The 24174-nt window shown below is 43.1% G+C and overlaps 1 protein-coding gene and 1 long non-coding RNA gene across 4 annotated transcripts; one reads left to right on the forward strand and one right to left on the reverse strand.

Annotated features, from left to right (window-relative positions):
• Window positions 1-610: 610 nt before the first annotated feature.
• SOCS1 (suppressor of cytokine signaling 1) lies at window positions 611-5941 on the reverse strand. 2 transcript variants are annotated; one of them, XM_075164982.1, is made up of 2 exons: window positions 5820-5941; window positions 611-3823 (listed from the first exon to the last, which is right to left on the reverse strand). In XM_075164982.1, exon 2 carries the CDS (start codon window positions 3746-3748, stop codon window positions 3125-3127), a length of 624 nt encoding a protein of 207 aa, XP_075021083.1. In that variant the 5' UTR covers window positions 3749-3823; window positions 5820-5941; the 3' UTR covers window positions 611-3124. The 2 variants fall into 2 exon arrangements, with proteins under 2 accessions (XP_075021083.1, XP_075021084.1); XM_075164983.1 differs by lacking the exon at window positions 5820-5941 and adding an exon at window positions 5740-5811.
• A 160-nt stretch (window positions 5942-6101) lies between these two features.
• Window positions 6102-23450, forward strand: LOC142089054 (uncharacterized). Of its 2 annotated transcripts, XR_012676085.1 has the most exons (3): window positions 6102-6739; window positions 20732-22215; window positions 23425-23450. It is a non-coding gene; the product is annotated as an uncharacterized LOC142089054 (long non-coding RNA). The 2 variants fall into 2 exon arrangements; XR_012676084.1 differs by having other exon boundaries at window positions 20732-23450.
• The last annotated feature ends 724 nt before the right edge of the window (window positions 23451-24174 follow it).

Here is a 24174-nt window from a genome sequence, read left to right on the forward strand (position 1 = left end):
CGGTTACAGGGGTATTGCACTGGAGCAGGGCTGGGGTGGTGTTCCAGCAGGACCCTGCTGCACAGAGACCCCCGGGGTCCTTGTGGGGTCCTTTGCTCTGCTCCTGAGCGTGGCTCAAATTCTTCCATAGTCCTTTACCAGACTGACTGTTTACTTCACTTTCCAGCCACAGCCAGGAGTGAAAAGGTCAGAGGAAAGAACTGGGCAAGAGGGGGAGGGACTGGAAACACCACTCTTCACATACTATTTAGCAGGGAGGATTAAACTGCACTGTTACGTGTTTCCATTGCTTTAGGTACAGAATACAGCAAATTCCCTATTTGACCTTGCTGGTACTTTATTAAACAGAGGATGAGAGATTTGACAGCTGGAATTACTACAGAAATCTTCAGGAGACTCCTACTATGCATGATAGAGTCCTTAAATCAGTGCACACAGATAGGCAGACAATTTAGAGAGCCCTTCATAGCTCTTACAGAGGGCAAGTCAGAGTGACATTGTGAACACACATACTGTGGTTAGAATTTCTTAGTTGCTTTGGAGCAACCTACAAATACCTGCTAGAAAGAGGATCTGCCTGGCCACTGTATTGTATGCTAAGGAGAGAGAGAGAAAGAAGGAAAGGAAGGAAGGGGAAGAAGAATAAGGCAAGTGAAAAGATATGTAGTTTAAAAATACAAGCCAGCTTTGTCTCCTCTTTCCTTAAGAGCTCTTTTATACAATTCTGACCTTCTTGTTGTTATTTATAGTTTTGATTATTTTTTTTTCTGAGCTATCCCGCATTTGCATTTCATATTAAAGACAAAATGAAGGGATTTAGGCACTTCATGTGGGAGGATATGGATAATTTCTGCTAAACTTACTCTATAGCAATAAAAGGGAGAGAGAAAGAAAGTAGGTTTGTTTCTGCCAGGAAGAAAATGAAATGGGCTCAACCCTTATGCTTTTCATTCCATGCCTCTCAGTGGGAAGCCCTTACCATGTATCCATGTATCTACGTCGTTTTGGTTTTTATCAGGGGTAGTGGAGAACCTTCTAAGCTACATTGTGCTTGTTCTACTACTAATGCTGTCATGTGGACGCTTATTTATATAGCAAGGCAAGAGTCATTAGTTTGGGGCCTGAAGGATTAAAAGATACTACAGTGTGGGGCTGGGAAAAGAGGACAGAGAAAGGGATAACAACCTCTGCTGACAGCAAACCAGTTTGGCAGCCTTGACCCTGCAAAGACTTCCCCCCCCCAGTTTAACTTCTTAAAGCTATTCACATTCAGGCAGTTGCTTTGCTCTGCTCTTGTATATCTGCTGCATAGCACAGCATTCACTACTTCCCCAATTTATATCCTTGCAGCTGCTGTGGGAAAATGCATCATTCGGCAACTAATTCCAGCTTCAGAATTAAGCAGAAATGCTGTCTGCTAACCTCAGCCAGGATGGCTGACAAGGGAATGGGACTGCTAGGCAGGACCAATCCAAAGAACGTTTTTAGGGAAGCAGCACAGTAAAGGGTCACATGATACTGCCTCTATGTTCTTTCTTTTTCCCTTTTTCACAATGTCTGATGCACTGTGAGTGATTCTTAGTCATATTTGAGGAGGAAACCTATTTATTCCAAAGAAACATAAACGATGCAAGAGCTGATTTTTGTAGAGTAAATGATATTAAGCAAATTATTCAGTAAGGAACACTGTATAACACATGCTCAGTGTTTCCTAAAAGTGCCTTTAGCTTTAAAAGGAATGTGAATTACAGTAGAGGGAGAGACCTTTTATCTTCCAAACTCTAAAGATGACTTCATTTACTGCTTACAGTTACTGTAAGCCACGTAGATCTGTGCTGATAGAGTACATTTCTGTGAAAGACTCTGTGCCTTCTTTGAAGTGATTTGGTTCAGGTGGTTTTCTAAGTCAGCTTTTCATGGATTTCAGGAAATGCTTGGGGGAGGGGAGAATCACTTTATCGTAATGCAGGTGATTTTGCCAAATTAGGCATCTCAGGTCATTCACAGTTACAGCTCTATGGGGCACTGATTTTGCATTTTATGACCAGCGGTGCCTTCACCAATTTCCTACAAATGGCATTACAAAACAGTCTAATGTATTTTAACTTCCTCTGAATGCAGTTTAGCCACTAGAAATTACAGCTGCAAATCTATAGGCTTCTGCTCTCTGGATCCCGTCATGGAGCTAAGTCAGAGATTCTTTTAAAGTATCAAATCTGTGCTCTGTAGATCACCAGGAATTTAAGACAAGAAACCCCTTTTTGAAGTCTAAAGATGTCTGCACCTTTGCCATTTTGTGTATGCCAATTTAAAGGGCTATCCTTCCCCCAATGCATCATAATGATACAGTGTTCACAGCCTTTTCAAGTGTCTGAATGGCATTTCTGGACAGTTTTATTTTTCCCCACCGACGTTCATGTGGTTTGGTTATGTCAGACAGCAACCTCTTCTCACTTAGAGCCTTCTAGCTTTTAATAGCAGTAAGGCAAGCCAGAGTTGGCGCAATTAGCTCAGCCAAGGGTTTGATTCACTGTTTCAAAAACTATGCACTGCTGTAGTCTTAATACACTGTTCCTGCTCTCATGGATTAAGAAGAGCGCTAGACTCCTGGGCAGATTCATCCCGAGTACATTTTCTACTCACTTGCATCTTTCTATTTTAGGCTTTTTGGGGCAGGAATCCTCTGTCTGCTGGACTAGCACTAAAACAGGCTAGTTCGGTAGGGCAAAGAGGAGGACCACATGGAGACCTGTCTGCGCTTACACACTCAATTAGCAATTAAAGTTTGTCAGCAGGATAGGTACCAGAGCCTTTAAAACTAAAGCCAGAGATGCTATTTTTTTTTAAAAACTTTCACAATAAAGTTTATTATGTTAATATCATTAAAAATATTATAAAATAATAAAATATTCTGCTTGGCAGAAAAATTATGCCAGGGTTTTAAAACCCCAGGTTTGTGCAAACAGTTTTTGTAAACATAAGAAGTCAAGTGTTCAAGTTCCATCCCAAAATACAGTAAATTGCTACAAAAATAAGTTTGCTCACTGTCAAACATGTTTAAAAACCCAGGAAGCTGGATTTCTTTACACATCTCTCACACGTCCCTACACAGTTAATGCTGTACTTATATCTGAAATGGAAAGGATTTCAGATAGTCCTTTAAAACAGGATTGAGGGGGATCTGGTTTAAGTTCTCTCTCCCAAAAGTCTTGACAATGCTCTTCCGGCAGAGCTCCTGCAGGGGCTGCACACGGACTTTGCGCAGGGGGGTAACCAGTACCTTCCTCGGGGAGCTTAGATAATGTTCCAGCAGCTTAAAAAGACAGTCAAAAGTCTCTTTGCTGCCATCCAGGCTGAAACGCCCAGTCTGAAAATTTATCCGGATGCTGGTGGGCCCAGTCGCAGTCTTAACACTGATGGCAAAGAAGCAATTCTTTTGTGTGCTGTCCCTGATGAGGAAGGTGCCCTCAGGCTCAGACTTCAGCTTCTCATGGGCAGCATTGACAGTCAGAGGTCCCCAGTAGAAGCCACAGGCATCCAGCAGGCTGCTTGCTCGAGTGATGCTACTAAAATCCGCTTGCGAGCGAAAGGTTCGGAAGTGCGTGTTGCTCTGTGCCTGCACAGTGCTGGGCCGGCCTGGGCCGTGGTAGCCTCGAGCCTGTGAACGATCCCGTGCTGGAGGGTCAAGTAGACATCTCGGGTCTGCTGCAACTGCATTATCTGCTGACACCTTGCTGTGCGCTACCATCCTACAGCCTAGACCAGCGGATGCGGTCTTCCATAGCGTCAGCGGCTACGGCAGGGCAGCTTTCCAGCAGCTATTCTGAAATGCCAAAGAGAGACACAGTGTGAGATTCCCCAGAGAAAAGCAGCTGCAATCTCTGAATGACCAAGTCTTCCATTCACATGCCTCCCACCCATTATAAAATAATAAAATATTCATTTGCCAATTTACACTGGGCAAAAAAATGCTTGCTTTCTGATAAGATTAGCAGTCTATCACTATGACAAAGTCCAAAGCTCCAAAAATATTTAGCAAGGATCATTAACAGCTACAGAGGATAATGCCGTTTCCCTGCTATAAGTGCACAGAAGCGCATCAGGACCTAGAGTGAGTCAAATGACAGGACCCTCTTAATGAGAAATCTTGTGTACAGTCAGATTCTCAAGTTTTTAGAGAACAAAGCAACAGGGTTTTACAACTGAATTACCAATTTCTCTGCATCTCCCTCTTTCCCTTCCCCAATCCCAACCGAGATGTCAGAACTCAGACAACATCAACATTTGGTGCATTGTGTGAAAAAGAGAAAGTGGGTGAAGGCAATGTAAACTCTGCAGCTGGGTATGTCTCTGGATAATTGGCGGAGGGTGAGGTGAATAGGTGCTATTGTGCGACTGAAGTGTAACTTGGACCGGCAGCCTGTAACACTGCCAATTTACACAGTAATCTTAAAACTACTTTCCTCTCTCCTGTTAACCTGAGGCTCAGCCATAAAAGGCAATTTCCCATTCCCCCAACTCTCCCTTGGGACAGCAATGCTACAACCTCACTAGCTTACACAAATCAACCTCTATGAACCCTTAGAGCATTACTCCTCAGTCTCTCTCTCTCTTTTTTGTATTATATGCACTTTAAGTGGCCCAATCTAAATTGCTTCCTATTGATATATCTTTCAGCATGAGGGACTAAATTCATCCCTCGTGTTACTTCAAAGGAATTAGCAGTGCTGCACCAGGAATGAGTTTGGCCTGAAACGTCTACCTCTGACAGTGTGGTTCGATACATCTCCGCTGGCTGCCTTGACCTTACTGGCAAGCATAGATTTTAGGATTTATCCCTATAGTCAGATATAGATCTGCAGCAGCAGCTTGTTGAGAAACCTTGAAGTATTCTCAGAAATGAATCCCTCAGCCATCTTACGGTTCAGGGTAACATGCTAATGAGGATTTCAAAGAAAGTATGCAGCTGGATTCCTGTCTGTGCTAATTTAACAACTTGATGTTTGGTTTCATTTAGGTCATATTACCTCCTGAAACAGCAAAGAGGGTTGTAAAATCTTTATGCTGGCAAATAACTTAACAGGCTGAAAGTAGCATTAGGCTTTCTTTACACAGCAGAAGGAAACTGATGTCAGTTTTTCCAATTACTGGGCCAGGATTACCGCTCAGTATTTAAAGTTAACAAAAATTCAATTTCAGGGCACGCTGCTGAGAAATAACCACTAAGCCCGAGATCTAAAAATCGCAGGGCTCCCTAGCAGAAGTCCTCCATAGCCAAGAGAGAGTTTGCAGTGCCTTTCCAAAGGGCACTGAGCAAACATGGGGCACGCCAGTCTTTGGAGCCTGAAAGCCAGAGCTGGCGTCCGGTACAAGGGTGTCTCGACTCCGCCGGAGCAGACCGTTCGGCGGGGGCCCGCCCCGGCCCCGGCCCGTCCCGCCGGCGGCGCCCGCCTGGCCGCCGCGCTCCAGCCCGGGGGCTGCTCCGGCTCCTACCGCGTAGCGAGGGCGCGGGGTCCTTGGAGGAGAGCGGTGCCGTGCAAAAACCACTGCGTGTTCGCTTTATTGTTTTTCCCGCTATTTTATAGCAGGCACGAGAGCTCCGTTTTGAGCACGGACATTGAGCCAAAAAGGGAGGGGGGAAAAAAAAAAAAGAACAAAAAAAAAAGGGCAAAAACCCCCAAAGCCACCACGCTCTTGCACAACAGGCAGGGCTCCCTTGCCGTGCCTCCGAAATCTGACCTCTTCTAACTGCGGCGCAGGAGCGTTTCGATGCACGTCGCGGTTCGCGAGGACCCCGCGAGAAAGAGACCCTCCCTTACCTTCGCCCGGGGCGCCGCGGGTGGGGGCCGTCCCCGAAGCGCGCAGCACACGCGCGGGCTGCGGACAGGGGCGCGCCGGAGCCGGCAGCGCGGCGGCTAGTCCTGGCCCCGGCGGCCGGCTGAGCATCCTCCGCGCGGGGGCCCTGCCTGGCGCCGCAGCGAGCCGGGGCTCCCGCGGGGCGGGCGGGCGGGCGGCACCTCCAGCGCTCTGGGCCCGCTCATCGCCTCTGCTTTCTATTTAACGCGGCGGCGCTTTTCTGCCCGGCGGCTCCTCCCCTGCCTTCTCCGAAAACACGTGGCCGCCGCTTCACTTTCACTTTCCGAATGAGTCACGGCCGGGCCGTGCCGGGCCGTGCCGAGCCGAGCCGTGCCCACGGCGCCCGGGCTTCCCGCGGAGCGCGCCCGCAGCCGCAGCTCCCGGCGCGCCGAGCGCGCAGCCCCCGCTGCTGCCGGGCGCGGGCAGGCGCTGCCCCCGCTGCAGAACCCCGGCGGTGGGGCTGCGGCGTACGCCCCCGCAGGCTCCCCGCCCCGCTCCGCCGCTGGTGGTGGTCTCCAGCCTCGGGTGACCCCGTTTCTTCTGTCCGACTAATTCTGGTTTTACTCTTTTTTCCTTTGTTTTTTGGACAGCCCCCGCGAAGTGGTGGTGCGGAAGGTGCCCCCGGGAAGCGGCAGGGAGCGGGTGCAGGGTCAGGCTGGCCCGGCAGGAGGTGCTGCCTGGGAAGCCCCAGCACAGGAGAGCTCTGAGACCAAAGGGAGGCGAGGGGACACTAGAGGTAGGTGATGAACAAGGCTCTGACCTGGCAGCTAGCTCAAAACGTGGGGAAAAACGGCAAGAAAAGCAAGCAAGCAAGCAAGCCACGTGGAAAGTTTTAACATGAAGATAGCTGCTCTCCTCAAAGCTAACAAGTCAGCATGGACAGGTGAGAGGACTTAATGTATAACTTAAATGTCCTAAAGGGGAGGAAATTTAGACCAATAATAATTTTAAAGTGAGAAAAACATTCAGAGAAGTCTATGATCCTTCCACTGAGAGGACTGTGCGGATGCTACACTGGGTTTTGAGTTCTCAACAGAATTTCCCTGGGGTTTCCTACAGGGTAATCAGATTTAAAAGTAACTGTTCACATCCCCAGCTGTATTTATAACCTTGTCAGCAGCCAGTGCAGGAGGCTTGGGATGCTCTTCTGCTCGCCCAGAGGGAGATTTGAAACCTCAAGTACCAAACCAGTGTCTTATGTGCTCCCTTAAGTAGGCCCCAGTAAAGCATGCTTTTTTCCAAGGAGGATGTTTCTTAAAGTAGTAACCAACACCTGTTTAAAAGGCCAAGCATTCTGTCTTCTGATTATTCCTTGTCTTTTTGGAAGCCAAGTGCCCTAATATGTACCTTGCACAGTAATCCATCTGCATAGGCATGTGCAAAAATACAGAAACTTTGTGAAGAATTCCACAGACTCTTGAGCTTCCAGAGCACATGCGGTTCCAGAGCGGCATGCAGTATGACATACAGTTTTTGCAGCCAGAATGCTTCTTTACATCAGGAGCAGAGAGAGGATGTTTTTCCCCTTGCAGTCAACACGATGTTTTGTGACAATGAAAAGGAAATGTTTCTGTCAAATGATTCAAGCGACAGGGGCTGGCAAGGACTTGTGAGTTGTCCTTTGGGATGAAGTTGAAGGAATGTATTTCCTGCTTTGAGACTGAATATTCTTTTCAAAATCCAGTGTGGTCAAAGACTGAATTAACCTGATGGCAATACAGCGCCTTACAGTGATGTGCAGCCAGTGTACAGTAGGTGAACCTGGAAATTTCTGATGATGCTTTAGCCACCAAAATTTGCTGCTTACATTCTGTCCTGTGAAAGTATAGTTGTCATGAATTTGGAGAAACACAGCTCGTCATTAATTTTAAGACCTGGCACAGAGGTCTTCTTTCAAACAATTTTTGAGCAACTGAGCTTAAGCTAAGGTTTGGCATACGCAGCAGGGGGAGGGAAGCTCAGCTGCTTTTCTGTGTAAAACAAAAGCATGAAGGAATGGTGGAACTGAAACTTACTTTAGAATTTGAACATGCAATAGTGAGAAATGTTTTGCCACTAGTTGCTTTGGTGTAGTGCATCCATGCAGCAAGTAGAGTCAATGGCTGTTTTGTATAAGGCACTGTTCATGTTCAGACAGGTAGTAGAACCAGGCCTTGCCCTTAACAGCTTGAAGTCTACTTAGGTAAGAAAAAGTTCCCTTCCTCCCTGCCACCCCTCCAAAGAAAAGAGATTTGAAGTGCTTAACTGTGTCACAGTAAGGTAAATCAGTGCCAAAAGTACAGCTGAGATCCTCTAACTCCTCACCTAGCCCCCGAGGCACCCAGCTGAGCTACCTTCCTGCTACTGCACCGTTGGCTCCTGCATCACTGTGGCTTTAAGGAGTGGAGCACGGCATGGCTGTAATGCAGCACAGTAGTACGAGTGTTTCTCAGATGAGATGGAGGTTGGCTGCAGGTTGCTGTACGTGTGCCAGGAAAGCTGTTCCACTCTCAGGTAATTTTTAATTTTGTAAGATCACAGGGGAAAGAAAGATCCTCCAGGTGCACGTGCAGTCTGTCTGCCATGTACTGAGTAGTACAGCTGACAAAGTGTCTGTCCAAAAAGTCTTCTTCATTGAGCAGGAATGTGGTAATATCTAGTTGCAAAGCTTCAGAGCTTGGCAGGGCTAGAATGGGTAGGTGAGCTCCCAGTCGCTGAGGAGAGCAATGGAGTGAGCCTGCCAGCTCGGACACAAGAAGCCAAGTGCGTCAGGCTGCTGCTTACGGAGTTTGATACCATCTCTACGTGGAACACAATGGGAGTGGTCCGGGGTGCTCCATAAGATGCCTTAAAAAGGCTTGCCCAGGAGAAGTGGGCATCAATCGTAGTATGTGAAGGAGATTTGTACAGTGGGTGAAGATTTTGTGATTGGAAGAGCTGGGGTTTTAGACTTGAGGGTCCCACAAGTTGAGCTTTCTTGGGATATCTTCAATTTTACCCACTCGTGTTTCCTTTCGCAACCCCCCATTCCCATCCTTCTGTATTCTTTCTTACCCCATAATCTGGGCCTTGGAAAGAGCTCCATGCCAGCAGGATTGAATAAAATGAGATTCCTCTACCCAGTAGAGGGCAGTGCATCAATTTGGAGCCGGCGCAGAGCTGCTGGGCAGAGCACACAGAGGTGGTCTCTAGAAACGACTGAAGTTGAAAGCACGGCTGCCAGTTCAGATGATTCTGATCTGTGCTCTGTCACTCAGCTTAATGAGCACTTATTGCTTATTGCAAGGTGAATTAGATGCTCCTTAGAGTCCGTTTGGTAAGTAAAGCCTTCCTTTTGAAATGCCTTTTTTTCTCCTCTTCACAAAGTACCATTTCACGTGGAGAAACAAATTGTGTTCCCTTTCTTCCCTGCTGATGGTCTCAGAAAAGAAAGGCAAAGCCTGGCGAGAAAGAAAATGATTGGGAGACATTATCCCATACCCCCTTTTCCCTTGTTTCTTGGGGCAGGAAAGTAAATGCATGGGTCGTATCAGTAAATCTCCAAAGGCTAGGATAAAGAACAAACTCAGCTTTTGTTAAAAATAAAAGTCTTTACCCCTATTTTGTTAACATTGGCTTGGAAAATGACAGAAAATTCAGAGGAATTGCTAGGCATTTGTGCAGCAAGAGCATGGCTTACTGGCTAGAAACAGGGCAAAGGCTAGAGGGAATCTGTTCACAAAGCTGGGAATATGGATGCCAGGAGAGGTCTGCCAGAAGGCAGCAAGGGAAAAAACATGGTTCTGAAGGTGGCTTTGAAGGTAGGAGAGTACTGTATCAGTTGGCAATACATGAGACATTTGCCTGTTTGTTAGTTTGTTTTTCAAAACCACACTCTTAGCTCTTCTAGCAGCAGTGTAATGCAGGCAGAGCTTTCTTTATTTATGCTCTAAGCCTTTCCTCACCCTGTGAAACCACCAAGAGGGAGGAGGTTGTGATACCATGTATGGTATTCCCCAATATAAATTCCCTTATGGGGCACTCCACACCCTGCTTAATTCATCCCCCCTACAGGGGCAGTCCTATGGAAAAAAACAAACAAAAAAACCCACCAACCTTGAAAGGCTTAGAAAATCAGCAGGCACTCCTCATTCAGATTTCCCCATTTGTTCCTAATTTTTGAGAATAGAAGCAGATACTGATTCTGTTATGAAGCTGCATTAATTGGCAAGCCAATGTGTCTGTGGAATAGCATGTTGTTTAGAATTTGGCATAGTAAGTGGGTAATCTGCATGGGAAATAATATGGGAATGTTAAATCAGCTCAGTTGTGTTATTGTTATGAAGACACTTGTCAATGAGTAATCAAAATATTTTTCCAAGTCTAATAAATTGCTATTTTCTTATAAGAACAGTTCAAGTAAATAGGGTCACATATTTTACTATTAGTGTTTTGAGGTTAGAGCCTCTCATGCTGATATTGTAAATGGTAGCTCTTACATGAAAGCACTCATTATCTAAACTGACGAAATCAGCAACATCATCTTTAGAAAAGGGAACTGAAGCACCAAGAGATTCAGTGATTTGCTTAAAGTCACAGAGTGAGATAGTCTGCAGAAGAGCTAGGACTGGAACATAATTCAGGTCTTCAGAGCCCCATACTAGAAACTTAACCACAATACCATCCTTCCTGTTTTAGTGGGTTTTGTTTTCTTCGCCAGAATCTGAATTTTTATTTAAATGAAACCCCTGAAATCGGAATTCTTTGATTTTGCAAGTAAATTAGACACCACACTGTTTCTGAGTCTGCTTTCAGATGGACTGAAACCGGCAGCACTGACGGAAGTGTGAACCCACTTTAACTAAGTATTAAGGTCAGAGTTTGACGTATTAAATGGGACATGCCCAAAAGATGTAACTATTGTGACTAGACATTTCTTTATACATCTCCATTTCTATACTATCCATACTATGATTTTCTAAGAGATAATAAAGTGGGCCTGATGAATACAGCTCACCCTCTTATTCTTTTAGTCATTTACTTCCAGGTGAAATGGCTATAAAAATGACTCACTTCACACTGATATTAATTATCATGCTAGATATCACTGAGGAATGATGTGTGTATGGCATGATTGTCACAGCATATACAAGTCATTATGCCAAGAACAAAGTACATTTTGAGATGTCACCAATTTGTTATCAAGCCTTAATAAGCATGGTGCCTATACCTAGAGAAGGGCTAGCCAGTTGGTACAGAATTAATAATATCTGTCTGAACTGGAATTCGTGCTGTTCTGCAGATAATGTACAAGTCAGATCCCATCTAGCTAGGATGGATGATAGAAATTTAGTGGGTTTGTCTTCTAAAAAGGATTGCGGTGAGTATTAGTTGTGAGAAAGTGCACATGTCTACTGGCTAGTATGAAAAGCTGTGTTTTTTGGAAGTTAAGTGAATTAAACTTAACTGTGTGCTAAAACTGGGCAAGAGTTGAGCCTCTCCCTCCCGTAAGTTCCTTTGAATAGTCAATATTGTCTGAAATGTATCTCTGTAAGAGATACAAACGGTTATACTTCAAATAAGTAATAAATTAACTGTCGGAGGCTATGAGGAAAGTGTCTTTCTAAGCTGGCTATTCTGGAACTGTTTATTTTAAATTATGTTAGTTCCTTCTTCTGGGGCAGTAAATGCCGGTTGCCTTGAGCCCAGACTAAATGGACCCTGTCTGATGTTCAGTGGAAGTTCTTTTGTGGATATTAACTAAGTCAAATCCAGATTCGCATTGGTCTCATGAATTCAAATGCTGAACAGTTAACCATACAAAGATGTGGTTTGAGTTTTCTATATTTCAGTAGTTTAGACATCCTCCTTGGTAATTAGTTGAGTGAAGAAGAAAAAAAAAGGAAAGCTTCAAATTGTTGGTAAAAGCGTTGTGAAAGGGCAGCCTGCTTTCTGGTGGTTTTTTCATACAAATGAGAGATTTGTGTTGCTTGGTTGTTGTGCGTGTATGTTGGTGCTAATTGCAGAGGTAGCACGCTGCCGTTCATACAGGGGAACTGCTGCTATAAATACTGAACTGGATATTTTAAAGCAGAACCATATGAAGGTAGTTTGGTTTCCAGATACACTTACTGGACTAGAAAGGTTTCAGTGCTGGCTGGAGGAACATAGACCTTGAATTTCAGAGCCAGTTGCTAATTTTACTTCAGTCTGGCTACCGCAATACCTGAGTCATCCTTTCCAAACTAAGCAAGTTACAGACCTCTGCTCCCTTTCCATTGCCTCCCTCACTGCTCCGGCAGCTCTCTCCCTTGCTGTTGAAGCCACATTCTCTGTTTCTCCAGTTCTCATGTCTTTTGAGATCCCAAGCCATGAAAGGAGAGTGGTAACATGGCACAGGAAAATTAGCCATGGCACCGAACTGTGCTGTGCGTTTTGGAGCCGAGGTTACTGTTTGTACATGCAGTTAGAGTCCTCAGGCAGTTATATATCCATGTAATATGGGAAAAGAGCACAGGAGAGGTCATAAACTTTGGGGAAAAATTATTTTTGAGTGGAAACCTTGAGGACACCAAGCAAAATATCAATTCATAATCCAAAAAGGCCTCCAGTGTCTCTTTATTATTTTAATGGTAACTTTACTCTCTGCTCTTAGAGTTTCCCATTCTTACAGGCATTTTCTACCAGTTCTCTGTGTTTTCAATGCCTGTTTAGATTGTGTCCTGCACAGTTTACGTGATTATGAATTTGCATTTGCTGCTGAAGGTGAATGGTGTTGATACCCTTTCTGGTGCTCCCATGATTCCGTCTATTCAAACCACATGCAAATGCTGAGCTTCTGATGAAGTAATTCAAAGGTTGTGGAATCAGTTTCTGATGCATTTCATTCATGAGCATAATCCACATATGAGGAGATTTTTATGGTTGGGGTGAGGTGGAGCCAAGGACTCAAATGTTCCCTCACCTTTGGTTTTCAGTCTGGTTTTCAGTCCACAGAAACTAATTAAAATTCATTCTTAATATGGTCAAATGGACCCAAATCTCAGTTCTATTTCCTTGAATGTAGAGAGACTCAATAGTCCAAATTAAAAGGAAAAAAGTGGTCTTATTCTTAAAGTGAACAAAGACTGATACAGTGCTGTTATAAGAGATAGAAGTAGCACATACGAAGCTGAGAAATCAGAAGGTCATGGCACAGCAGTATCTTGCAGCTTCTCATCCAGATCCAGGTGGACAATCATATTTCTTTCACAATGCACTGAGACACTCTCAGATGACTTGGTTGGATTTTTAATACTTGAAGTCATCAAGCCTGGATCTGAATACTATGAATACTCAGCCTTGAGAAAACATCTTTCATGGGCTTTCCTACTTGCATGATATGCTGACCTCCATATTCCTACTGTGATTACTGTAACCTATCTTAATTGACAGATCCTTTTTACAGTTGCAGTCTAATCTCAAAATCATAAACCACCCAAACTCTTATTTTGGTGGAATATATTAGGGTCCTGCAGTATCTACTAACTCCTATACTCAACAAATAGAAACTAGTGAATATGCATCTTTAATGCTACTGTACAGATAGATCCTACATAGATTTTATAGATTATAGATAGATTTTCTTATGGCCTTGGCTAGTTATGTAACACACATTTGCAAAGATCTAGGTAAGAAATAGCTAATATGAATTTTAATTTCTCAGTTTTTAAAGTATTGAGAAATTAGCCAGATTTCTGTTCCTCCCCTGTCCCTGGAGAAAGGATAGGTCTTGATAGGTGGCTCAACAGTCTACTTCAGAATACAAATATTAATTCCTCATTTCCCAAGAAAAGGAAAGGAAAAAAAACTCCACCATAATTGCTCTTGTGGAAAAAGAATTGGATTTTTTTCTTCAGACATTCTCCCTCTCCAGATTTATTGCGAACCAATTTTATGTGCGAACTCAACAAGCTGTGTTCAGAATAGATTAGCTTCACCATATTCCAACTCCAGCAGAATTTCTAGGAATCAGGAGAATAACCTGGCTATTTCTGACACAAAAGTCCTTTAAATGTAGAATTTTTGGCATCTGTCGTTAAAGGGGTAAATTATCCAAAGATATTAATGAAGCATTCTCTAATTTTAGAAAGATCTATATTAGTTAGATACAGACCTCACCACACACGCTTTTGGATTAATTAAGAAGAAATATTACATTATGTAAAATTAGTGTAGCTTACATGCAGGCCTTGACGTCCCCTATCAGTAAATTAGGTAACTGAGAATATGAAAGTGGGAAGAGTGCCCAGCCTGGAGGATTTCCTTCCAGAGTTCTGGAGACATCTCACTGAATTGCTCTTGGCGGGAGGTTTGATGTCTGTGGTGACTCACTTTTTAAGGGCAGCTTTGTCCTCTGACATTGTGAGAAGTCCTATTATCAGTTATCTTAAACTGGAAAGAAATGCTATGATGTATTTCAAGTGCAGATCTATTTCAGTTCATAATAACTTCAAAATACTGGCAAAATGTCTGATAATGAGTCTAGAGGAAGTGTTAGACTTAGTCACATACACAAATTGAATTGAGCTTGCCAAGGTGACCTTCAAAAACTTACTGAACATATGAGTAGTGACATGTGATGACCTCAAACCACAAGTCATTCTAATACAACTTTACTCCCAGAAAAACCTTTTGGTAAGGTGGCTGGAGCTATTCTTATATGCAAACAGTTTAAATTTGTACTTCTCTCTATTTCTTTGCTCCAGCTGTCCTGTTCTGGCTCTGTCTCATACCATGACTTGGAGTACGGCCTGAATAATCTCTCAGTTTCTGCAGCAGTACCAAAACTATGTCCATGACTTTCTGGGTTTACTTCTAAACAGAATGATCTGTATATTCCTGATATTACAGCCCCATTCAACATAAATTAATGCAGCCTTCAGGTGATTGCTGTTTTAGTATATATCTAAGCTGAAGTTCTGTAATTAGATTTCTCTAATCACCAGTTTAAAAATTAAGATTAGGTGGGTCATAACTTGTCAAGAAAAAGCAGATATAATTCTTCAAATGTCAAGTGTTGGGGCTTTTTCCCTCAAGAACTTCTTTAGGCAAACAGATGCAATTAAGCACCTACTACAATAACACCAAGAAATACCAATAAACTGACAAATGTGAATTTAAATCCTGTGCTCTCTCTAATGATTTACCATATAAATAGGTTTACATCCTCTCTCCCTGAGTCTATAAGGGAAGGTTAAAATACTAACAGGGAGTATGGATTTTCCAGTTAGTCAGTGAGAGCTCTGTCCCTTTCTAATGCTCATACAGTGCTGTGACTTACACGTGGCAAAGGTGGAGCACGCACTTACAGACAGGGTCCTGCACATCATGAGAGGTTTGCCTAGCTTCAGAGGCCTGCCAGAGACCCAGAATTTCTGAGTACATTAAAAATGCTCCGGTATCTTCCCAAGTCCATGCTTACAGTATATGCTTTGGTCAGGAGGAAATCTTTTGTGAGTTTAAATTTCTTTGCTAAAGGCTTGGCAGGAGCTTCATCAGATGCCTTCAGAAGATATCCAGTTATAATAGTATATAAACACAGTAACAATAGTACAACGTCTGTGATCTTAGGAAGTTTCTCAGGAATTTTTTTCTTTGTTGAGCAAGGTGAACGTTTTGTTCTGTAGCATGTGCTGGTTCTTTAATAGGAATGTGATGGATATGCCGTGACTATGGAAGGGTGCAAATGTGACTTCACATTAGACTTGACTTCTGCATCCAAACTTCTGCATCCAAAATGCTGCTAGTGGCAGCTGGGCAAAGATCTCCAAGTAGATGCTTTTAGCAAAATGGAAAAGCAGATTTGCATCCAGAATAGAGCAGTGGGGTCCAGACCTTCGCTTTACTGCTAAAAATAGCTTATTTTTGAAGAGATGAAAAACAAAGGCATTTGAAGCTCATTTCTAGATATATTTGTGTTACAAATGTTGAATTATCTGAAAGGACACCACCTAACTCCCTCTGTTTTCCTCCTTTCATTCCGACTTTTTATTCCTCTCATATTTTGCCCTTACTTTCTTAGTGTCCCATTTTCCCCCACACAGTCATTGACTGTTGGGCCGCAAACCAGGGAAGCCCAAGGCGAGGCTGTGCACTGTGCCAGTGGAGCAATGCCAAGGGATCCCTGCACTGGGGGGTTCCAGGTGTCAGGGCTTGGAAAAAGCAGCTTGCCTGGTTCAAGCACTGGAAAAAAACATGTCCTCACTTCTTGCTTGCTCATGGGCCATACTAAGAATAGCTCACCACTGGTAAGTCTGCTATATATAGCAATGTGGTATTCCAGCAGCACGTTGCATAGCATTCTATGCTTTTCCTCCTCTGTTTCTGTATGAAACTCAATAAAAAACTTAGTCCAATACACACACATACGCAAAAGAATCATTTACTCTCAGTGGCTGCGTTTACCATCAAAGTTGGTAGTGTTTCCTGAAATTGGTTTCTGATCCCCCTGAAAGACTGTGGGTTTTTCTTTTTTTTCTTTTTAAAGGTTAATTTCAGGGAAACTGAATAACATACATGAAACTCTGAAACATCAACTGTGCAGATAAACTGTGGTATCAAGCGTATAATGCATGTGATCTGCCTCCAGTTCCCTGAATTCCAGTGAATTCCCAGTTTCCACTAGCGAGTGGCAGGCAGATCTGAGTGTGGTTATTTTCTGTAAATTTTGTGCCAACATGTGGTTATGGTGGTGGTAGAAGGGTAGGAGGGGTGTGATTTGGGGGAGAGGGAAACACTAGACTTGAGACTGGGGAGGTAAACCCATTGGTTTTTACGGTGTTGCACTCATTGAGTTGTTTCAGATCACATATGAATCCTCTTCATGTGACAGACCCGCTGCATAAAATACCAAGAATGGTACAGCCTACAAATCTTTGGCAAATAGATCATGTCTTGTGATTCATTCAGCATCCTTCCTCTGCTCTGCGTATGATGATCTCTGACATGTGTACTTGAAAGGCAGGGCTAAAGCTGAATCTGGTTTTAAAAAATGAGCCAGAGTTTTGTGCAGCATAAAAAAGAAAAAGTGATCCTGTGTGTCCAAAGCTGCCAACGTGGATTTCCAAAGCAATTGCTGCTGGACTGAACTGGATGTTTTTACTGGCTATTTAGAAACAGCTTTAAGAGAGTTCCCTCTCTTAATTGCACTCATTCCTTAACTTTGAGACACGGAGAGTGTGACTGGCAACTTCCCAGAGATCCTGTGGCTGATTCTAATTTGCATAAACTTTTCTGTATACTGGCAGAGAGAAATGGGTCCAACTGAAGTATTTTCTTGCCTTTATATCTCTTCCCTTATCTCCTCCCAGCCCCCTTTTTCAGGGCTCAGGAAATATGACAGCATGTTTGCGCAGGAAGAAGCAGATTTGGGAGGATCTGTGTCGTGGCGTTGTACTCCACTGGGTTTGCTACGCCAAGGGGCGCTCCATGAACGGAGACAAGTCCTCATCACTGGGGATTCAGCACCCATTCCCCTCTGAAAATAGAATTTTGGTGCAGTCATGAGGCTGTGCAGAGAACCCATCACTTGTTCCAGAGAATCGTTACCCCATTTCCTCTTCTGTTCTCCTAATTAGCAGTTTGCACTTCAGTACAGCACATACCACAGCCTTCCTCCTGGCTTGCACGCTGGCGCACACACTGCACTGATGTTATGTGGTTTACAAAGCCAAGAACTGAAAAATTGGGCAATATCAGATTTACATTTGCACATGCAAATCTGCCCACTCATACATCTGTGCACTGAGTGATGCAGGGGTGCTGGTGAAATGTGTGATCTTAACTCTTTCACAAAACTAGGACAGAATTTGCAGGAAAAGACAAGGAAGGCCCTGTCTAAATTTTAAGGGCTAGAATTTGCAAACAATTACTTTTTTTTGACATAGCTTTCTATACATAACTACATATTTTACAAAGAAGGTAGGTATAAAAAGAAACTTTGCTTGCATTGCAGAAAGTTTTTTTCCTACAAACTTATTGTTGTTTTAATTATGTTAATTGCCAGAAAGATAATGTGCTGTATGCAGGAGAGCAGGACTGTCTCTAGGTGCTGAATGTAGAGATCACTAGATTGAGGTGGGATAGGCTGGCAGACCTGTGGTTTCCCCCACCTTTCCTGGGTCTTTGAGCTCCTGCCTTACTTAAGAATAACGGTGAGACACCAGAATTGTCCAAATTTTTAAGATAAGTGCTTTTGTGCTACTATAGCTGCCTGTGCTGGTAAGGTATACAATGACAGCATGCTAGTTTCTAAACAGATATAGTTCAGCAATGCAAAGCATGCATGCAGGTCAGGAATGACTTAAACAAATCAGAGTGGATGGAGAAAAGGTACTTTTGTACTGGAGGTAGAAGGGGCAGTATTTTTCCATCTGAAGTGAATATATAGAAACCTCATGAAAAACCAGTGCTAATCATATGTGGCCTTTTGGAAAGTGCCTCTGTGCAAATGCATCCACAACATCTAGAGTGATAAAAATCATCTACTGAGCTGAGTCGAATGGCATAGTTGAAGTGGAGCTGTAAATAAAGTGGTAGGCGGTTTCCTGCTAAAACTCCCTCGCATGTCCAAGAACCCACTGTGACTCAGCCGTTGCAGTCACTGGGAACTCAGCGCAGACACCCTTTTCTAGTTGGGTATTTTTACTTCTCTTTTTGCACCATATCAAGAGGGGCTCCATTCATCCCTGGAGGAACCGAATTGACAATATGACCCATTATTTTTTGTTGTCTTAAGGTAATGATCTTACAGTAGATGAAGGAGACTGTTTGGACTTCTCGTTAAGCTGTCTGATTATCAATGACTCATGCCTGCAGAACGGTTTGTCTGCTTGGATCTTTGTTAGACCTTCATGTGAAAGTTCTTGGGATGTACATTAACATACTTTAACTGGGCTCTTACCTGCACCTCTTGACGGCCTAAAAATCAAATTTTCGATTGCTTTCATTTCATGTGCAAGAAGACTCAGGAGTGACTGTTTTTTTTATTTTAAAGACTATGCGTGTAAATATGCTGAATGGAAGGGAGACAATTACACATTTGCTTATAATACATTTTCTAATGTACCTACTGTTCCTTCAAAGAATTGGCATTTTTGGAAAGATGAACCAAGCTGGAAGAAGCTATGCCCTTGTTAAAACAACAGCAGTAGTAATGTCTAGTAGTTTTTAGGTCAGCAGCATCTAGAGTCTTACGTGCCCTAGAATATTTTATGTTTGAAGCTGTCAGACGTCATCTTACTCCTCTGGGCTCATAGTTTTGGTACATCCCTTTGTCATTAAGATAATGCTTTCCGTGATCCACTTTGAACCTGCACAGATAGTTGCCTCTCCATGTGAAAAGTTCTGTACCCAAAAGGCTTTAAACTTGTCATTGGCAATTAATAAAGCAGATTTGGGAGTTTTCCCATGAGGTGAGCTAGTTCTTTTTCCCTCTTTATCCCATGCAATATTTATTCTGTTGCGTCTTTGTTTCCTCTTTCATTTCTAGCCTGTCTCCTCTCTGCCAGTTCACAGTCCTTTTCCTTATTTTTTTATTTTTTAATTTATTGTACTCCCTCTGTGCTAGTCCCAGCTAATTCCTTATTGGCTTCTTCCATAATACTGCTGGAAGTTTGTCCCCATCTGATCTTTCTCTGTGTGAACAAATCCCAATGTCCCAGGTTTAAAATTTACTCCACACTCTGCTTTTTTTCTGCTTTCCAGCCTGATGTTTTCTAATTGCTTCCTGTAATTTCTGTTTAATACCTCTTTTAGTTTCAAGATGCGCTCTGGGTTTTGCTTTCTTTCTCTCTGATATTAAGTATACTTCATACAGGTTTTTTTCTGAGAATTAAGTCTACCTTCTCCTCCAGAGTCTTCAGTTTAGCCTCTGAAGGTTATCTGTGGTTCCTTGTTAGTGAACTTCCTTTCTGGGAAGTTCAGCCTCCTTGTATTTTGACTCAGGTCTTTAACATCACAGTAGATTCTTTTTTCTTGCAAATTCCCATAACTGCCCACCTTTCTTCTCTTTTCTCTTCCTCAAACCTCTCCAGTATACAGCAGTGCTGTGCGGTGCATTGCTTTATGAAAGCTGACACCCAGTTGCTTTCCCTCAGACAAGTCCTTTTTTGCCGCTCTTACAGCTGTGCATGGTGGAGGACTTGGTATGCTTTGAAATCCTCCCATCTGAAAAGCAGGAGTCAGGGTTTTCACAAAGTGCACCCGAGGAGGGGATACCCGAGGAACTTGTGCCAGGAAGGAGCTCAGATTATTGCAGAGGCCAAAGGGAACAGAGGGGTGGCTGGCACTGGGGGACCTGACACTGGGGAGTGGGCCAAAAGGCAGGGGCAGTGCTGGGAGAGCCTGAGGGTTATGAGAAAGCAGCTCAGGGGTGATTCCAGGCAGGCAGAAAGGGAAGGCCCAGGAAGGATGTGTAGCCCAGGGTTGTTGGGTCAGTGGAAGGCTGGATATTTTTATTTTGGGAGAAGAAAGGCAGCTCTATAGAGAAGGGAGTGGTTTTGAAATGGGTTTGGAGAAGTGGGGTAAAGGATGTGGAGGACACCGGGTCCAAAGACTGGGGCAACTGAGAGCAATGGGTGGAAGTTTTGCAGATGTGGTATGGATGGGAGGACTCAAAGGCAGGAAGGGCCGGAGATCACCATTTAGCAAAGCTGGTGCCATTAATTGGGATCCTGGTTTGGGGACTGAGGACACACAGTGATCTGCCACATCCCCCTTCCTCCCAATGGACTGCTGTAACCCTCACAGCCCATCTGTTTCTTCTATCAGAAATATGGTGGTATATAGTATGACAGTAGATAGTACGTGCACTTCCAAATAGAAGGTTTAGCAGACAATCTGATATCCACACTAAACGATAATTTTATTTTACCAGGTGACCAGGATTCTCATCCTCCACCTCTTCCACGTACTCTTTTTTGAAGTATGTTAGTACTTAAGGAAAATTACTGGGCTACGTGGGTGGTGACTCTTGTACCCCACAAACACGGAGCAGCTGCTGAGATCCTGCCTTCTGAGAAGCGCTCACCAGAATGACCGGCGAGGCCAGTGAGTAGGCAGAGCCAGGCTGCTGCAGAGTGCTGCACCTATCAGCGTCCCTGCAAGGTGACTGCTGCTGCGCACGTAACAGGACAGCCTGTGCTCGTGTCCGCGAGGGAAAGTGTTGCACCCTTATTGGTCATGGTGAGTCATTTGCACCTTCTGCTACATCTGGCATGAATTTCATTTTAAGTTACTCTACTGCATCGTTATTTTCAATATTTCCTCAACCAGAAGCTGGAGCCACAGAGGTGAAAATAATTACATTTACCAGAATCTGTCATTAAAATTGGCAGCTAGTTCTCACTAGAAATAGAAGAATCAGATTTTGAACAGCACTGAACAGTGCCATTAAGTACTCACATGTGGAGTAAAACTCTATTCCTCAGAAGTAATAAAGTGAATATAATTCCCAGGTATTCCAATGCACCTGCCTGCAGTTTTTTCTATGTGAGTGGAAATCAAGCAAGGAAACAGTATTTGGGGGACAAACCCAATTAACCATGAAAAAGAGGAATTTACCAGAAGACTAGCCAACCTGTTTTAATTTCAAGAGAAATTTGTGTCATTCTTTTGTCTTGATGTAACACTGTGTGCAACTTAATACTAAGCATTAGCTTTAAATGTGCTTCTGTACACCACCACCTCGGATTACCTTAGTGGTTTTGGCCTCACCCATATTGTGAGGTTGCCAGTGGCTCTTGTGGCCATTCAGATTTATGTCTACTGTTTAAAACTACAAAGTGGCCTCAAATAATTAGATAACTGTGCTGTAAACTCCTGGACCACTTGCATGACATGTCCTGCCTTCAAATACACAGCTTTGTGGTGGCTTGGAAAACTTTCCACCAGGAGTTTATCTCAATATCTTCCCTGTTTTTTTCTTGGACATGTATTGAAGTAGTTTACAGGGATAGGTTTAATAGGAACTTGGACTCAGCTTTTCAAAGGAATTAGGAGCAAAAACTTTTTTACTTGCACACTGTGCCTGTAGGTATAACTGCAAGGGCTTTCTATTGAAATAGAAAATCCACACTAAGTAAGGGAAACAAAGATAGCCAGAACAACACTCAATTTGAATTGTGTCTGTTTATATTTGAATCTCTTGTTTGTAGGAAGTTCTGTTTTTATCTATAATACTATGCAAGTTCCTGTAAAAGTCAGTTTAATTTTAGTATTACTCAATTTCCAAATAAATCGTTTGGGTTTGTGTTTAGAAAACTTAACTGCCAAGCCCCCTCTGCTGGACAGAAAAATCATGTTTTCATCCCTGCATGTTGAAGACCTCTAGTAAAAGCATTCCAACTTATTACTGTTCAGGTAATTACAGGCTCAGCGTTCACAAGACTCTCTCTCTATTATTATCTATTGTAAACTGTTATGAGTTGAGCTTTAGAGAAGAGTCAGCATGATTGCTGCAAATGTGTTCAAATCTCTCTATTTGAATGAGTATTGAGTCAGTCTGTTAAAAACTCATCCTGTCATCTGATTATTTTATCACCCAAGTTATTTTCAGTAGTGTCCCCCCCTCTTCACTTCCCACTATCTCTCGTATGTATTATTTACACCTTTTGTCAGTGATCTCATTGCACACAGAGTGTACTTGCATAATATGCCTATACAGGAAATAATAAAAATCTGAATCCAAGAAGCACACGTGCTTTTCCAGGGCAATTCAATATGCAATGACCTGCTTTGCTTGTCTTTAAAGTGTGACAAGGGAAGTTCTTCAGGTGAAAGACAATACTACGTGCTGTTTAAACCATGCTTGTCATTTGTGTATGACAAAACCTTTTGCAGGGATCAGCTTTATATTTACAGATCAGGAAATAGGCCCAGCAAGGAAAGACAATCCATTAGCTTGAGCACTAAATTAGGACATGGATTTAAGCCCTGCTCTAAAACAGGCTGCCTGGTGACCTTGCACTAATTAATTAGGCTAAAGGCCAAAAAAGAAGCGTGCCACAATATGTGCATGAGAACTATTTCAAAGCTCTGTTATTTCATTCAGTTTGAAAAAACAGTGACAATTGTCCCGTAAAAATCAAACTGTAGCAAAACTGAAGGAAGGAAAACCATACTGAATTGGTGTTTTATGTTAAAAAAATATTTTTTATGTAATTGTATTTCAGATGAAAATGTGAACTAATTAAAGTTTCCTAGAATATACTGTAACTACAGCATGTATCCTGGTGAGGTTAAATGAGTATTCAGTCTTAGCTGTAGTAGCCAATAAATGCTAAAATTAACAATAGGTTTGGACCAGAAAGAAGTCTAAAGAGCCCTGAGTTCTAGGGAGTTAGAAAACCAAGCCCGTGTTTGGAATTTATGTCCAACCTCTTCACTCACAAGGCAGAGGGTTAAATAAAAGTAGTCTCAGTTTTGGTGTATGCAACATTTTGTGACTATGCAACATTTCCTGTCTGCTGAAATGCAGCTGCATTGCCTCCCAAGTTTAAGTCATTTGTTGCTTTATAATTGCAGCACAATAGAGAGTTCCCTTTCCTTCTGAATGAGGTTTTATTGCAGGGTTTGTGCACGCTGAAGGAAGAAGACAGGAAGGAAAAAAAAAAAGGAAGCAGAAAGTACTTCAGTCCCAAGCAGCGGGTAATCAGAGACAGCTCTGCAACCGGGGGAGCAGTCCTTCCTCCTGAGGCATTTGGCTAAGCTTAGATAAACCTCAGAGTTTTCTAGGTCTGCAACCTAGATGTCTCATCCCACCTTCACGGGAATCTTGTGCTTCTATGATCAGAGCTAACCACAGAGGCCAAACTGTGGCCAACCAAGCTGTAGCACTTGGTAAAAGCTGGGAACAGGAGGCTGAAGCTCACTCCTACCTGAGTGGGACAGAGGACCAGGGCTGACTTGCCACTTTCCAGAGGCCTTTTCATGCAGAGCCTGTTCTCTTCTGACCTTCTGAAATGCACAGAGTGCCCATTTATACAGAGGTGCAACACAAAGATACAACTTTAGAGCTATTAAGTTGAGGTGCTGTATATTCAGATGTTTACAGATAATATAAAAGTGTGAAAGAAAACCAGCGAAATGAAAGCCATGATGGAAACTTGTTCTTCGGTATGTGCCTGCACGAGAAATGGCTACTAGGAAGGATAAAAAGCATTGCTCCTAAAGCATCTGCCTGTAACTTTACTGATGAAACAACAGGACACCCTTTCCTACTCATGTACCAGGAATTTAATGGGCTTAATGCAAGATTACAGACCATAAACGATAGTTTGAGATCATTGCGAAGAGTGCAAACTGCTTTGAACTCAAGAA

This window comes from Calonectris borealis, chromosome 16 (genome assembly GCF_964195595.1).
Source record: "Calonectris borealis chromosome 16, bCalBor7.hap1.2, whole genome shotgun sequence".
Classification (NCBI taxonomy): Eukaryota; Metazoa; Chordata; class Aves; order Procellariiformes; family Procellariidae; genus Calonectris; species Calonectris borealis.

Coding starts and splice junctions, on each gene's coding strand:
- SOCS1 (XM_075164982.1), bottom strand. CDS start 3,748: ATGGTAGCGCACAGCAAGGTGTCAGCAGATAATGCAGTTGCAGCAGAC.